Below are 13,669 nucleotides of genomic sequence, written 5' to 3' on the forward strand. Positions count from 1 at the left end.
GGGAGCCGGGGGTGCGTTCAATAGGCAAAATGTTCAGAGACGTTCAGTGCATTGAGTCTATTGAACAGTCAGAGATCATAGATGTAGATCAGGTATGTTAGAAACTGTAACAGCCTGATAATCTGAACCCATCAAACTTTACAGACCATGCATGCCTGGACGAAATTGAAATTCCAGAAAGGAGACTCCAACACGAAATAAATATGAACGTGTATGATTGTTTATTTTTGTCATCTGATGGATTAATTCAACATATACATATTGAAGGGGTATAAATGTATAAGTAGCAGAACCTGACACGTGAGATATGCTAATGGTGGCTATGTGTGAGGCGTAACAGTGAAAAACGAAGCAACAATCATTCCCATCCAAGCGTACTTATTCCTGTGGATCGCTCCAAATGGTAAACATGCAGACTAAGAACAGGGTGGTAGACATGACATGGAAGATGAAGAACGCTCTATTGATCGTTTTTGACTTTCTGGTCCAGTAGCCGGGCCTCCTGTCCTCTTTCTTGCTGTTGATGAGCAGAGCCAGGGCTTTCACCACCTCCCTCAGCTCGTCGGACAGCTTCTCAGAGACGCAACGCTCCTCCATTGACAGGCTGCTGCTGCCCTGCAGATGGAATTTGAAGGTCAGAGCTCAGGAAGTGTGATCATGAATCAAATAATGCAGAGTTTTGTGTGCAGCGACCCCTAACCTTCAGTGGTCCAGATGGCGCTTGGTCAGCAGACACATCGCAGAGGTACGCCGTCCACCGCTTGTCCTCTGGAAGTAAGACGTGACACTCATTAAAGATGCTAATGCATTCATCTGAACACACCTGCATGAAGAACAGACCTGAACTGGAAATATATAAACCTCCGTCTCACCTCCATTATGGCCGTCCTGATGGCTGCTGTCGTTTCTCTTCTCTTCTCTTCGTCTTCGGTCTCCATCCGTCTCTTTGTCTTCAGAGTCTTTCCCTATCAGATACATCACCAGGATGGTTTCCAGGAGGCTCAACATCATCAGACCAAAAATCCCAATGCAGTAGACCACTGGAGGTGAATAGATCAGAGACATTTTCATTTTCCTTATAGTTTCATTCATGACAAGAGAAACCTCCATCAGAGTCAGTTCTAGCTGGTATCGTTAGCCTGTCGGCTGGTTGACGTGAGCATTGACATCTGCGCCACTGCAGACTCTTCTCTACCTATCAGGGGAATCCTGTCAGATGAAGCAGGCAGGATCTCATTCAGAATGAGCTGCATCACGGTGACGGCCAGCGTCACGGTGACCTTGAAGCTGAGCTTCTCGCCTCCGGTGTCCGAGATGAGGAAGGAGGCGAGGTCCAAACACAGGAAGATCAGGAGCGGCAGGAGGAAGTTCACGATATAGAGGACGGATCGCCTCTTCATGGAGATCTAGGGAGAGTTATCAGATGGTTACCCAGGTGACAGACAGTTATACAGGTGGTTCAGTTCTACCTGGAGGGGTGTCACATGTGGGGTGAGGCGGTAACCAGGGGAACAGCCAATGGGAAGCAAACCCTTAGTACTCACGGTGTACACCAACACGTCTTGCTCGATGTTGAACATCACAACGGTTTTGTTGGTGACAGTCATGCTAATGAACAGCCACTCGTACTGCGTACGCATCGTTGCATGTGTGTCCTCCGTGCTGCTGAGTTGGTGAACCAGCTGGATTTCATTCACTGGTATGGGAGAGAAAACGATCAAGTCACACCAAATCAAATCCTCACCAAGTCTGAGCAGCGACACAACCAGGTGGAGACTCACCTGAATGCACCACCGATTTGAAGGACAGGTTGCACCGCTGGATATCGAAGGGGAACTTGTAGACGTGCATCCTGCAGGTGCTGACGAGGACCTGGTCGTTCTGGACGTTGACCAACCCGTTGCTGTAGATGGTGAGATGAGGACTTGGGGGGGCTTTGTCCTTCTCTGTCCTGAATGACAGCGCATGGAGATGCAGATGCTAAAATACAAGTCATGTCTATAACAGACTGTACCCATTAGACACAACATATAACAGGAAATTACAACAGAAAAAGTTGTGTTTCTTATTTTTTTCTTTATGAACCAATAAGAAAACATTTTACAGCTACATTTGTTAATGTAATACAACATTATCCTGTATAATATTGATATAAATGACTCCGAGGGCAGGTTTTGATGGTAGAGGAGTCTTATGATGTCTGTTTTAGGCGTGCTGCATTCGGGTGCAGTGACATAATGGTGAAACTGAGCTGTGGCAGAGGTTTGCACTAATTATTGTAAGTGTTGTAAGTGTTTGAGGTCATTCACACTCACATCTCATCAATACAAATATCTGGCTTCCACAAAACGTCAGTAGGAATTGAAACAGTCTCAATACCACAGAAGTCTTCTGGGTTCCACCAAATGTGCTGATTGTACCAGCTCTAGAGGGAGATTGGGAGAAACCATCAGAAACATGGAGAATGAAGAGCGGCCAGAAAGTTCTGCTCTCAGATCGGACATACCGCAACGATCCAAACGTAAGGAATGAACGTCTGGTCGATCTCTCTCTACAAACACAAAATATGAATGAAACGATTCCAGCACAACAGATTTCTTTGACGTTGCAGGAATTGAACTCACCACATCTAGAATGGCATAGAGCTGCACCTCCAGGCAGACTTGTGTGGGTTGTTTGTAGTCTTTAACAGGTCGAGTCATGAAGAACAGCTCGTTGGTCTTGGTCAGGTTCAGGTAGTCTAACACGTCCTGATAAGCACACACCTTCTCAGAGGACCAGCTGCCCTCAGCTGAAAGCAACGACACACCGACGATGAGGATGCAGAGACTCTGACTGCACTCCAGGCAGGTTGCTATAGCTACTGTCATCCGATGCCGATATCAGCCTAATGGGATTAGTTTTGAGGCGTTTTGACTGAACTTAGCTAAAATTGACTCGGGCTTTGGGAGCTGTTGAGCAAAACTGACTAAAACTGGACTAAATCTGAAGAAGAGTTCATCTCAGGAGCATCGGATGTTTGAGGTCGCTGATCCACTGAACCACCAAACGATTTTTTTTACCTCATATTGAGAGCAATCTCATCATCAGAGGCTGACTGATTAAATAATGGTGAGCTCTTAGAAACGGGGATTTGGCAGCAGTTTTATATTCACATGTTCGTCTTAATGAAATGAAACGATGCCAGAATCAACCTGTATTATCATCTTCTGGGCTCTAAACACATCAAAAACACACCAGACTCAGTTTGAATCTTCCTCCAGGTTTCTGTGCATGTAATCAGTCATACATCCTCCATTTATATTCCTATTCTGCTCTTTTTTGTCCATCTAACTCTAGATTTCACTCCAGTTTGAGCAGATTTCGTCCAAAGGAAAACGATTCACACGGACCCCAGGAGGATAATAAAATCTTACCTTTGAGGAGGAGCAACAGGAGGAAGCCAACCACCATCTCGAGTGTAGAATCCAAAGCTACGCCGTCATTGAACTGTCATCATCACACTGGAAGAGGGCAGGACCAACAGTGTGTTTTAAACTGGTGACGCACCAGGAGCCTACCACATATCGACCACACCGGGGGGCCGATTAACACTGATGTCAAACCCCATCCATCAGTTCTACCACAGTAGTATGAACTGAGTGGGTCAGGACTCTGGATGTCCAATCATCTCTGAGTCTGGGCTGGTTCTGGTATCAGCAAACTAAGACCCCATTTGTTCTAATGCGGGCTTTGGTATCCAGTGAGAAAAAAAACGGACATTTGATCTACATAGCAAACTTTTATGAGGTATTTTTGTGAGTTTTCTGATTATTTCCCAGCTTTAATTTGAATGTGAATGCTTGAATGTCTGAATTTTCTCAGACAGAATACAAATACGAATAAATGATGTTTGAAGACAGAAACCCTGTTGCTTGAAAAACACAGTTTGTGTTGCTGTGGAAGGATCAGGACAACCACGAGACGTTCAGGACGCTCGCAAAACATGTGAAAACATCTGCAGCCCCGCCCACCAATCGCAGATCAGCTGGTCTCTGATGGGCGTTGGCAGATTACAGTTGATCTAATTAGTCCACTGATGATTGTTGTGTAAGCGTTTATATGGGAGGTGGGGTTAGGAGTGGGGGCGTGTCCAATTCTATTTGCACATCTTAAAGCATCATCAATTTCCCTGGAGCGAGATAGATAGATAGATAGATAGATAGATAGATAGATAGATAGATAGATAGATAGATAGATAGATAGATAGATAGATAGATAGATAGATAGATAGATAGATAGATAGATAGATAGATAGATAGATAGATAGATAGATAGAATAAACAAGACAGTATGTATGCATGTGTTGTCAACAGATATTCTTTATTTGTTTATGATGTATAACATGTGATAAATGTATTCAAGGTCAAGTATTTCATGCAGCAGGATGTAGAACTCTTGGAATGTGATGCAGACTGACTCACAGGCATGTGCAGAATTACACACATGAACACACACACAAACATACACATGAACACACACACGAACACACTACTGCAGACATTACACTATCGTGTAACAGTTGTACAAGGCAAAACAACAGTACAATCACATCACACACATGTAAATGTAGCACACAACACGCTAACACTGTCAGTAGTTGCAGTACACAGAAGGACTAAATACACCTGGACAAATTTAACTTAGCTTAGCAGCAGTTCTTACGCTACACTTTAAGTTTCTATGTCTTTTCTCGGAACAAACTCTAAATTGAGAGATTAGCATCAAAGTCAAAGCAAACAACACCGACCAGATACTGACTGGGCATGATTAATGATAAACATGAAAACCATCAGCTCCAGGTAACCCAGGAAACAGCAAAGATCCTTTTTAGGCATCGTTCCACTGGATAAACATAATAATTAAAAACACAATGATTATTGACAGATATAAAAGAAGGAAAGCTCTGTCGACACGTTCGGCCACTTGGGTCCAGTAACCCGGTATATAATCGTCCTTCGTCTCTTTGATGACCACAGACAGCGTCTTCTCAATCTCCTTCAGCTCCTCCGACAGCCCCTCCATGGTGTGCTGCTCCTCGGTCAGCCTGTTGCTGCTGCCCTGCAAAGGTGAGTCAAAAGAAACCAACAGTGAACGGATGTTCCTACGCTGGACAATCAGTTCACGTCTGTTGTGATAATCGACCCAAACGTCACCTCTTTGGACACAGACAGCAGCTGGGAGGGATTTTCTCCTGTAGGAGCATCATAGATACAAGCACAGCGAGTCCATCTGGTGTCCTCTGGAGGAAATAGCGTCAACACAGGAAGAGATATACCATGAAAAGACTCTGACGAGATTCCGAACCCATCTTGGTCCTGGTCTCACCTCCCTGGTGGCTGAAGTTGTCTCTGCCCTGTCGGATGCAGTCTTCCCCTTGGCTCTGGTCTCCAGTGGGCTGGTTTTTACAGTCTTTTTCCATCAGATACATCACAAAAATAGTTTCCAGGAGGCTCAGCAGCATCAGACCGAAGACCCCAATGCAGTAGACCGCTGGGAGAAGGGGTCATAGAGGCTTTTAGGCAACTATCCCTGTCCTTACAAAAAAGACTCGAGGGCTACTTTACCTATCAGCGGGATCTTGTTGGACGAAGACGGCAGAATCTCATTCAGAATGAGTTGTAAGACGGTGACGGCCAGCAGGACGGTCACCTTGAAGCTGAGCTTCTCTCCACCCTTGTTTGAGATCATGAAAGAAGCCAGATCCAGACACAGGAAGAACAAGACGGGCAGCAGGAAGTTGACGATGTAGAGGACGGACCGTCGCTTCATGTTGATCTGAGGAGTGAAGCACAGGAAAAGACTCACAGTAGAAAAAGACTCTTGTTGACGCAGCCGCTCTCCGGACGGGTACCCTTCATACATACAGTGTAAATGATGGTATCTTGGTCCTCCGGATCCGTGGCGTTTCTGGTGGTGACTTTCATGTTGATGAAGAGCCATTCATACTGGGTTCGCATCATGTCCCGAGATTCCTCTGTAGCCTCTGAGGAGTTGTCGCTCGCCATGAGCTGAATGTCCTTGGCTGAGGTGGGCAGTTAATAAAGGTTGCTCAGGTAAGACAACAAATGCAATGATTAGTGGAGGGAATCTGGGAGCATGGACATGTTTTATCCATCCACCAACAAGCGGAAAGAACAAGATCTGGTCTCAGCTGATGTATCTATCCATTAACTACCGGTGGTGTTCCAAAATATGGCTTGTCTCTCGGATTTGTGCCGTATGTCAAACAAAAATAATGACCGAGCGACGGCTCGTATCTCAAAACACTTGCATGTTAAGTCGCTTGTATGTCAAGGTTCAGTACTACTTTGGTCTCTAACATAGACTAACTGATGGCCGTAGTGTTGGGATGGTTTACTCAGAGCTTGTAATGTCATATAACAGTAAACGACATTTAAACACTAGATTACCATTCATTAACAAATGTGATTAATATCAAATCAACATTTTTGTTTTCTAAACTTGAATTCAGTGAACGAATGACGAGCAACTGTCATCGTGGTGTTAACACAGCCTGATCTCTTTTGCATCTGACAAAGGTCTGAGACCACAGTGACACCCGTCACGGGTCACAAGTCACGGGTCACTAGTTACGAGTCACGAGTGGAGGAGCTCTCACCGCTGTGGATGACAGACTTAAAGGAGAGGTTGCATCGCTGCGTGTCGAAGGGGAATTTGTAGATGTGCATCCTGCAGGTGCTGACTAGGACTTGGTTGGTGCGGAACTCAACGTCCCCTCTGGAGTTGATGCTGAGGTAAGGACTTTGAGGAGCTTTGTCCTTCTCCGTCCTGAGAGTGAAGACATAGCAAGAGCATCGCTGGTACAATGAACCACAAACTGCAGGTGGATGGTACCCCATCAGAATCAGGGTTCTGATCTGACTTCCTAAACCCACAGAACAACTGGCGATAAAATCCCCGTAATTTCAGATTTCTAAAAGTGCATGTGCTGCACACACACACACACACACACTGAAACACAAACACACACACACACTGAAACACAAACACACACACATATTTACACTTACATTTCTTCAATAGTCAGATCTGGTTTCCAGAGTGCATTAGTAGGAAGAGAAACGTTATCAATCCCACAAAACTGCTTTGGATCCCAGGAAATGTATTCATTCTTCCACCTCTGGAGAGAACAACCAGGAGAGATCAGAGAAAAAAAAAAGGCAAAGTGAGAGAAGACTTGAGTAAAGGTTGGCTTTTAAGGTTGTTTTTTGATAGAAGAAGCACAATTTACTCAAAAAACAACAACAAAAAGTTTACAAAGCTTCTCTTCAGGTCCTAAAATGCAGAATTTTACCGACCTGTCCATTGAAAAAGAATGTCCTGGAGATGACAGATTTGTCTATTAAGGACAATAATGTAATAACAGCCAATAAATTGTCCATTTTTGAAATATAATAGACAAATAATGCAATAACTGGCCAATAACGTAATAATTTATTATTTACTCTAACCTCTAATTATTAGCCAAAATTTATTGCATAATCAGTTCAGCACTTTTATTACGTTATTGGCTTCTTCAAGGTCATCGACAGAACTCACCACGACGGTCCAGACATAAGGGATGAACTTCTGATCTTTCTCCACCTGAAACCAGACAAACATGTGACCACTGCTCCAGCCAGGTGTGTCAAATCCAGCATTTATCAAAAACTACAGTTACATTTTGAGCTTCATCTCAACGGACACAAATCCTCTGGGGATTCCACCTTTCTGGTCCACATCTGGCGAGGCTTCATCACGTTATAACGACTTACCACGTCTAGGATGGCGTACAGCAGGACCTCCAGGTAGACCCGTGTGGCGCGTTGGTAGTTCCTAACAGGCCGGGTCATGAAGTACACGTCGTTGTGCAGCGTGAGATTCAGGTGATTTAAAACAGCCTGGTGATTGCAGTTGCTCTCGGTGAAGCCCCCATCTGCAGCAGAAGAACCCCCGCCCCCATCATGAGAGAAATGGCCTGATTCTCAGGAAGGTTTGTCCTGGATCAGGACCTCAGACCTCCTGTTTGACATCATCCTCTATAGTGAGAATTATTTGCCCCCATCTCCACCGGCTGCGACCACTAAAAGGCCATTATGGGATGAGTGTGAGCAGATGACATGGGTTTATCTCATCTAACCACTAATGATTTATAAATGTTGGTTGTTTCTAGTCATTTTAGTCAGAGAGGGTTTGAGGCTGAGATCCGTTTCCTGTGAATAATATACTGTTAAAATCAAGGCAATGACATTTTAGGGCAAATCTGGGTGCAAATCTGGGTTTAAAAGCATCATTATATGAAAAAAAAAAAATTTTTTTGTTGGAATGAAATTCCTGTTTTAAAATGCTTTCCATTCATATACATCATGTTATGTCATATATGGACGTTTTAACATTACATTTAACATAATAGGAATTAAAATAACATCTAATTTGGTTTTATCCCATTATTCTATCGCCTTATTTGTTGCATTGAATTTAAACATTAATTCCTGGTTCTGTTAAAGGTTGAACAAAATGGAGAGGTTGGTTTGATTCTGCCGGGTCCGTCTTACCTGTGAGGGTGAGCAGAAAGATGAATCCGGTCAGAATCATGACGGCGCTGAAGTCGGAGCGCTGCGCTCTTCACGTGGATCCTGCGTTCTCCAGTCTGCTTCAGTTCTGACACCGCTGCCTCCTTCTGGAGGGGGGGCCGGGCAAATTGAGTGACCAATCTTTAATGCCTTTGTTGTTGTTGTTTTTATAATCTCATTAGTTCAATATCCATCCGGAGATAATGTTCACTTCCTCAGAGGACGCCACACATCTCAGTGATTTTTCTTCTCAGGAGGGCAGGAAGGCCGTGGTGGAGATGGGAGTGGGGGGGGTTACACATTGATTCAAGCAGAAAAATAAATCAGTTAGTAAAACAGGAGATTAATTTAGAATAATTATATAAATTAAAAGAGAACTCAATACAACATATGGGGGGTTAGCTCTGCACAAAGTGCAGCTGCAAATGGGATTACTATATAATATATAGTAATCTATATATAGCATATATAGATTTAAGGTTCATCTGACAGATGAGTTTGTCTCCTCTCCAACACCCAACCATCATCCAACCCCCCCACCCTCCATGATGCCTTCAAGACACACAGGATATCAGAGGACGGATGGAAGGTGCTGGAACATGACGGGTCTGCCTGATGATGTCATGTTGGGTATCGGATGTTTGTGTGTAGTCGTGTTTCGCACAAACATAGATGTAGCACGGGTGGTTTAAGGGGTGTTGGGGGTGACAGGGAGTGTCAGGTATTCCTGGACGTGAACAAACAGGAAGTCTTTTTTGAATTATTTTTATTTATTTCCTTTACATTAGGGAAGACATGCAAAAATCAACCAGCTGTTTATTATTCTTACCTAAACCTCAACCAGATTAAAAAAAAAAACTCATATTGAGAATCAAAGACAACTTCAGAGGATATCTCTCACATATTTTTCTAAACGACAAAGAAACGTTTCTAATGCGTCCATTTGATGAAGATGGCTGGTAGGAACACCAACACGCTGCCGAGGTAGAAGATGAAGAAGGCTTTGTTGATTCTGGTGGCCCAGATGAAGGACGACCCTCGTTCCTGCTTGCAGCCGGCGTCAGCGTTCCGAGTTTTCCTCAGCTCCTTCAGCTCCTCCAGGATCAGCAGGAAGATGTGAGAATCATCCGGCTTGAAGGTGGCGTTCAGGAGAGTCGTGTTGTGTTGAACCTCTTTAGCCACAGGTTCCAACCCGTTACTGGTGCAGGAACGGATGGTGTGGATCTTCTCCTCTGAAAGCAGAAAGCATGGTCGTCATCTCTAAAAGTCTACCTGCTGCACGGAAGCGTGGACCAGAAGCTTCTGTAAAGGCTCACCTGTGTTACAGGTACCACCCGGAACTACTTCCTGTTTGTCGTCCTTCAGCTCAGAGTCCCTGTCCATGAGATACGTCACCAAGATGGTCACCAGGAGACTGAGCAGCATCAGAGCGAAGATCAAAATGCAGTAGGTCGCTTGGGGGGGGGACAGGTGGTTAATAATGATAGTCTTGGTTCTGTTGAGTCCGAATTAAACGTTCTTTACCTATGAGCGGCGTCTGGTTGGACATGGCGGGCAGGATGTCGTTCAGGATGAGCAGCAGCACGGAGATGGCGAGCAGCACGGTGACTTTGAAGCCCAGCTTCTCTCCACGGTCGTCTGAGATGAAGAAGGAGGCGAGATCCAGACACAGGAAGAACAGGATGGGCAAGAGGAAGTTGATGACGTGGAGGTGGGGCCTCCTCTTCATGACAAACTAGAAATACGGAAAAGCTTACCAATCGGTTCAATTGTTGATCTCGTGACAGTTTCAGTCCGGATTCAGCACCGCTCCCTCCGTTAGGGCGTCCCGTAGAAGACACAGGTGAAAGGGGCGGGGCTGAAAGGCCAGACTGGGATTGGGCCTGTGCTTTACTGGTTCTGCATCTGTTTTGCTTACGGTGAAAACCAGCTGTTCCCACACCCGGCCGTAGATGGTGAGGTTGAGGTTGGCGATGGACAGATGGAGGAACTCCCACTCGCCCTGCGACCTGATCAGCTCCTGGGAAAACTGGGTGATGCGGGAGGCGTTGGAGAGAGGAAGGATCCGTATTTCTTCCACTGTGAAGAGGAAACTAGAGTTAAAGGAGGCTCAGACCGTCGCGTGTCGAACACACACACACACATACACACACACACCCCGCCTCACCGCTGTGTATCGCAGATCCGATGGTGATGTTGCATCTCTGCGTGTCGAAGGGGAACTTGTGGACGTCCAGCCTGCAGGTGCTGACCAGCTTAATGTCGTCATCGAAGGTGACCCGCCCATCGTGGGACACGAACACGTAGGGATTGGAAGGGGAGTCGTCTTTTTTTATCCTGAGACACACACAAGCACACACAAGCACACACACACACACACACACACACACACACACACACACACACACACACACACACACACACGCGCGCGCACAATCCTTTCAGGGAGTGTTTGCAGATCGTATAAACCACACAATTCATCACATTAATCATTAACTAAATGTATGGATTATGAAATGAATACAATGCAGAGTCATATACCTTCTAAACACACACACACACACACACACACACACACACACACACACACACACACACACACACACACACACACACACTTCAACACATTAATCATTAGTTGAATGTATGGATGATGAAATGAGTTCACGGTGGAGTCACACACCCTCTAAACACACACAGGATGTGGCTCATCCACGAATATCCAACAGCTAAAACTGTGTGTTCACCAGCAGTGATGGACACACACACACACACACACACACACACACACACACACACACACACACACACACACACACACACACACACACACACACACACATACACACACACACACACACACACTCACACACACATACACATCACTGGATGTTTTGCTATGTTCTTATTACTTCCTGTGCTTCTGATTGGGTGTTGTTGATCCCCGTCTATCTTTATCTATTTCTGGTTCCCTCGTCTATCTTTAGCCTTTATTTCACACAAACACACTGAATATCGCTTCAGATTAGTCATGCAGACAAGCAAGTGCTATCAGTGTTGCGTGTCTCTCTTTCCATCCCATTAAGTTGCTTGTCTCTGCATCATTAAGCCTCTTTGTGTGTCGCCAGCTCACATCTCATAGATTAAAATGTCTGGTTTCCATATCATTTCCTTGGGGATGGTGATGTTAGAGATTCCACAGAACTGATTGGGGTCCCAGGAGATGCGTTCGTCCACCCAGATCTGCAGTGAGGACATGATGCCAGAAGAACAAGAAGGTAAGTTTGAGAGATGAACCAGAGCTTTAAACAAGAAAGTTCTCACCATTGATGTCCATACGAAGGGGATGAACGTTTGCGTTTTCTCAATCTAGGGACAAAACAGAAGATCTGATCAACTGAATGGTTGCATTTAGGACAGCGTTCATGTGTTGACGCCGCGACGCAACACCTACCACACCAAGGATGGCAAAGAGGAGGAGGTCCAGTTCCAGTACGGTGGGGTTCCTGTAGTCCAGGGTGGGTCGGGTCACTTTAAAGAAGTCGGCGTCAGTGGTCAGGTTCAGGTAATCCACAACGTCCCAGTAGGTGCACACTTTTTCCGAAGGCGTCCCACTTACTGTGCATTAAAAGTTTGTTTGTTTTTTTATTTGCATTAAATTATTTAATGTATTTTAAGCTTTAAATTGCAATAAAAAGATTTCCTTTACTTCCCCTCCAGGAAGGACAAGCGATGTTAAAGACTTCATCCCACAAACTCATTTGATTCGATGTCGTTTGCTATTTGGGGACTTTGCTTGCTTATGTTTTTCGTCACCATGGTTACAAATTGAATTTATGCTCCATCGTTGGGATTTCTCTCAAGTGGGGGTTTTGTGTAAACTATTTGTTCCTTTTTCCCTTTAATAAGGGAACAGAACTTAAAATCTGCCGGCATCAGAGTATATTTAAAAATCTGTCACTCAAATAATCAAATGATCTCATTCTGAGAATCAGGATTCCCCATCCGTTACCATGGCTACACTGAAGTTGAAACTCATAATTCTGGAGGAAACTCACCTGTGGAGACGACCACCAGCAGAAAGGCGACGCGCATCGTGTCTGCAGATCGGCGAGGCGACTCCCTGCTGTGAGCTGAGCGAATGACGTCTGTCCACCAGCTGAAAGGAGAAACCACTGCAGTGGACGGCCAAGAGAAATGTGAGAAAGGATGGATGACATAAATGGATGAGAAAGGAATGGAAGTGAGACAAAGGGAGGGGAGGAGAAGACTGAAAGAAGAGACGATGCCCAACGCGACTGATTATTGACACTGGTGACAAAAAGAGCTTTGTGTGAATCACAGGACGCGAGAAGGCAAACTACAATTAGAGGGGGCACGGGAAGGTTAATGACGCACCCCACCCTGTGTGCCCCCACCACACAAATAAACATTCAACTACTTCAGTTTTTCATAGTTGACAAATTAATTAAAACCTGCAATAGCTGAAAGGTGCGAAAAACACCTGAAGAAAATCGGGTTATTTTTAAATATATGCACAATTACATCGTAATTGTTGGTTTTTGTGTGTCCGTCTGTCCATCCGTCCACCAAATATCTTCACAACCATTGCAGATAGAAAGATGAAACACAAAGCACACTACTCGGGCAGCAAAGGGGATGAAAATGAGATGATGACCTTGAGAAAACTAGGTCAAGGTTAAATTTCAACTTTTGTACTCACTGCAGATTTTTGGTAGGCAGTTCTATTGGCTGACAGCATCCGGAAGTGCGCTACGTTCCGTGAGTCTCGGACTTCCGTGAGACGCAGAAGGGCTTTAAAAACAGTCGATAAGAGTGTGGGGAAAGGTAATACACACAAGAGGTGGTTTAATATCAGTATGGGGAGGGTCATAGACGTTTAAATTAACGTAAATAATAAGATAGTCTGTCGCTCGCTCACGGAATTCGTTAATTGCGTGTGGTTCCTGGAACGCGTTAACCGCAAAGAATGAGGGCGCGCTGTAGACCTTTTTAGGTTCACATCTCTGAACCCTGATGAAATATAATCACAA

General features: G+C 44.8%; 3 protein-coding genes across 3 annotated transcripts; all 3 read right to left on the minus strand.

Moving 5' to 3' along the window:
• Nucleotides 1-378: 378 nt before the first annotated feature.
• On the minus strand, nucleotides 379-2,870 carry LOC137588873 (5-hydroxytryptamine receptor 3A-like). Its single transcript, XM_068306185.1, has 9 exons — nucleotides 2,625-2,870; nucleotides 2,507-2,551; nucleotides 2,316-2,425; nucleotides 1,782-1,951; nucleotides 1,545-1,696; nucleotides 1,196-1,406; nucleotides 873-1,040; nucleotides 701-768; nucleotides 379-615 (listed from the first exon to the last, which is right to left on the minus strand). The coding sequence occupies exons 1-9, from the start codon at nucleotides 2,868-2,870 to the stop codon at nucleotides 379-381; spliced, it is 1,407 nt and encodes a 468-aa protein (XP_068162286.1).
• A 1,972-nt stretch (nucleotides 2,871-4,842) lies between these two features.
• On the minus strand, nucleotides 4,843-8,637 carry LOC137588874 (5-hydroxytryptamine receptor 3A-like). The gene is made up of 10 exons (XM_068306186.1): nucleotides 8,598-8,637; nucleotides 7,818-7,978; nucleotides 7,603-7,647; nucleotides 7,074-7,183; nucleotides 6,662-6,831; nucleotides 5,907-6,064; nucleotides 5,607-5,817; nucleotides 5,368-5,532; nucleotides 5,196-5,281; nucleotides 4,843-5,100 (listed from the first exon to the last, which is right to left on the minus strand). The coding sequence occupies exons 1-10, from the start codon at nucleotides 8,635-8,637 to the stop codon at nucleotides 4,870-4,872; spliced, it is 1,377 nt and encodes a 458-aa protein (XP_068162287.1). The 3' UTR covers nucleotides 4,843-4,869.
• Nucleotides 8,638-9,545: 908 nt separating this feature from the next.
• On the minus strand, nucleotides 9,546-12,710 carry LOC137588875 (5-hydroxytryptamine receptor 3A-like). The gene is made up of 9 exons (XM_068306187.1): nucleotides 12,674-12,710; nucleotides 12,070-12,233; nucleotides 11,940-11,984; nucleotides 11,749-11,858; nucleotides 10,783-10,952; nucleotides 10,534-10,694; nucleotides 10,140-10,350; nucleotides 9,932-10,069; nucleotides 9,546-9,847 (listed from the first exon to the last, which is right to left on the minus strand). The coding sequence occupies exons 1-9, from the start codon at nucleotides 12,708-12,710 to the stop codon at nucleotides 9,546-9,548; spliced, it is 1,338 nt and encodes a 445-aa protein (XP_068162288.1).
• Between the last annotated feature and the right edge of the window lie 959 nt (nucleotides 12,711-13,669).

The sequence above is a fragment of the Antennarius striatus genome, chromosome 21, assembly GCF_040054535.1.
Source record: "Antennarius striatus isolate MH-2024 chromosome 21, ASM4005453v1, whole genome shotgun sequence".
NCBI lineage: Eukaryota > Metazoa > Chordata > Actinopteri > Lophiiformes > Antennariidae > Antennarius > Antennarius striatus.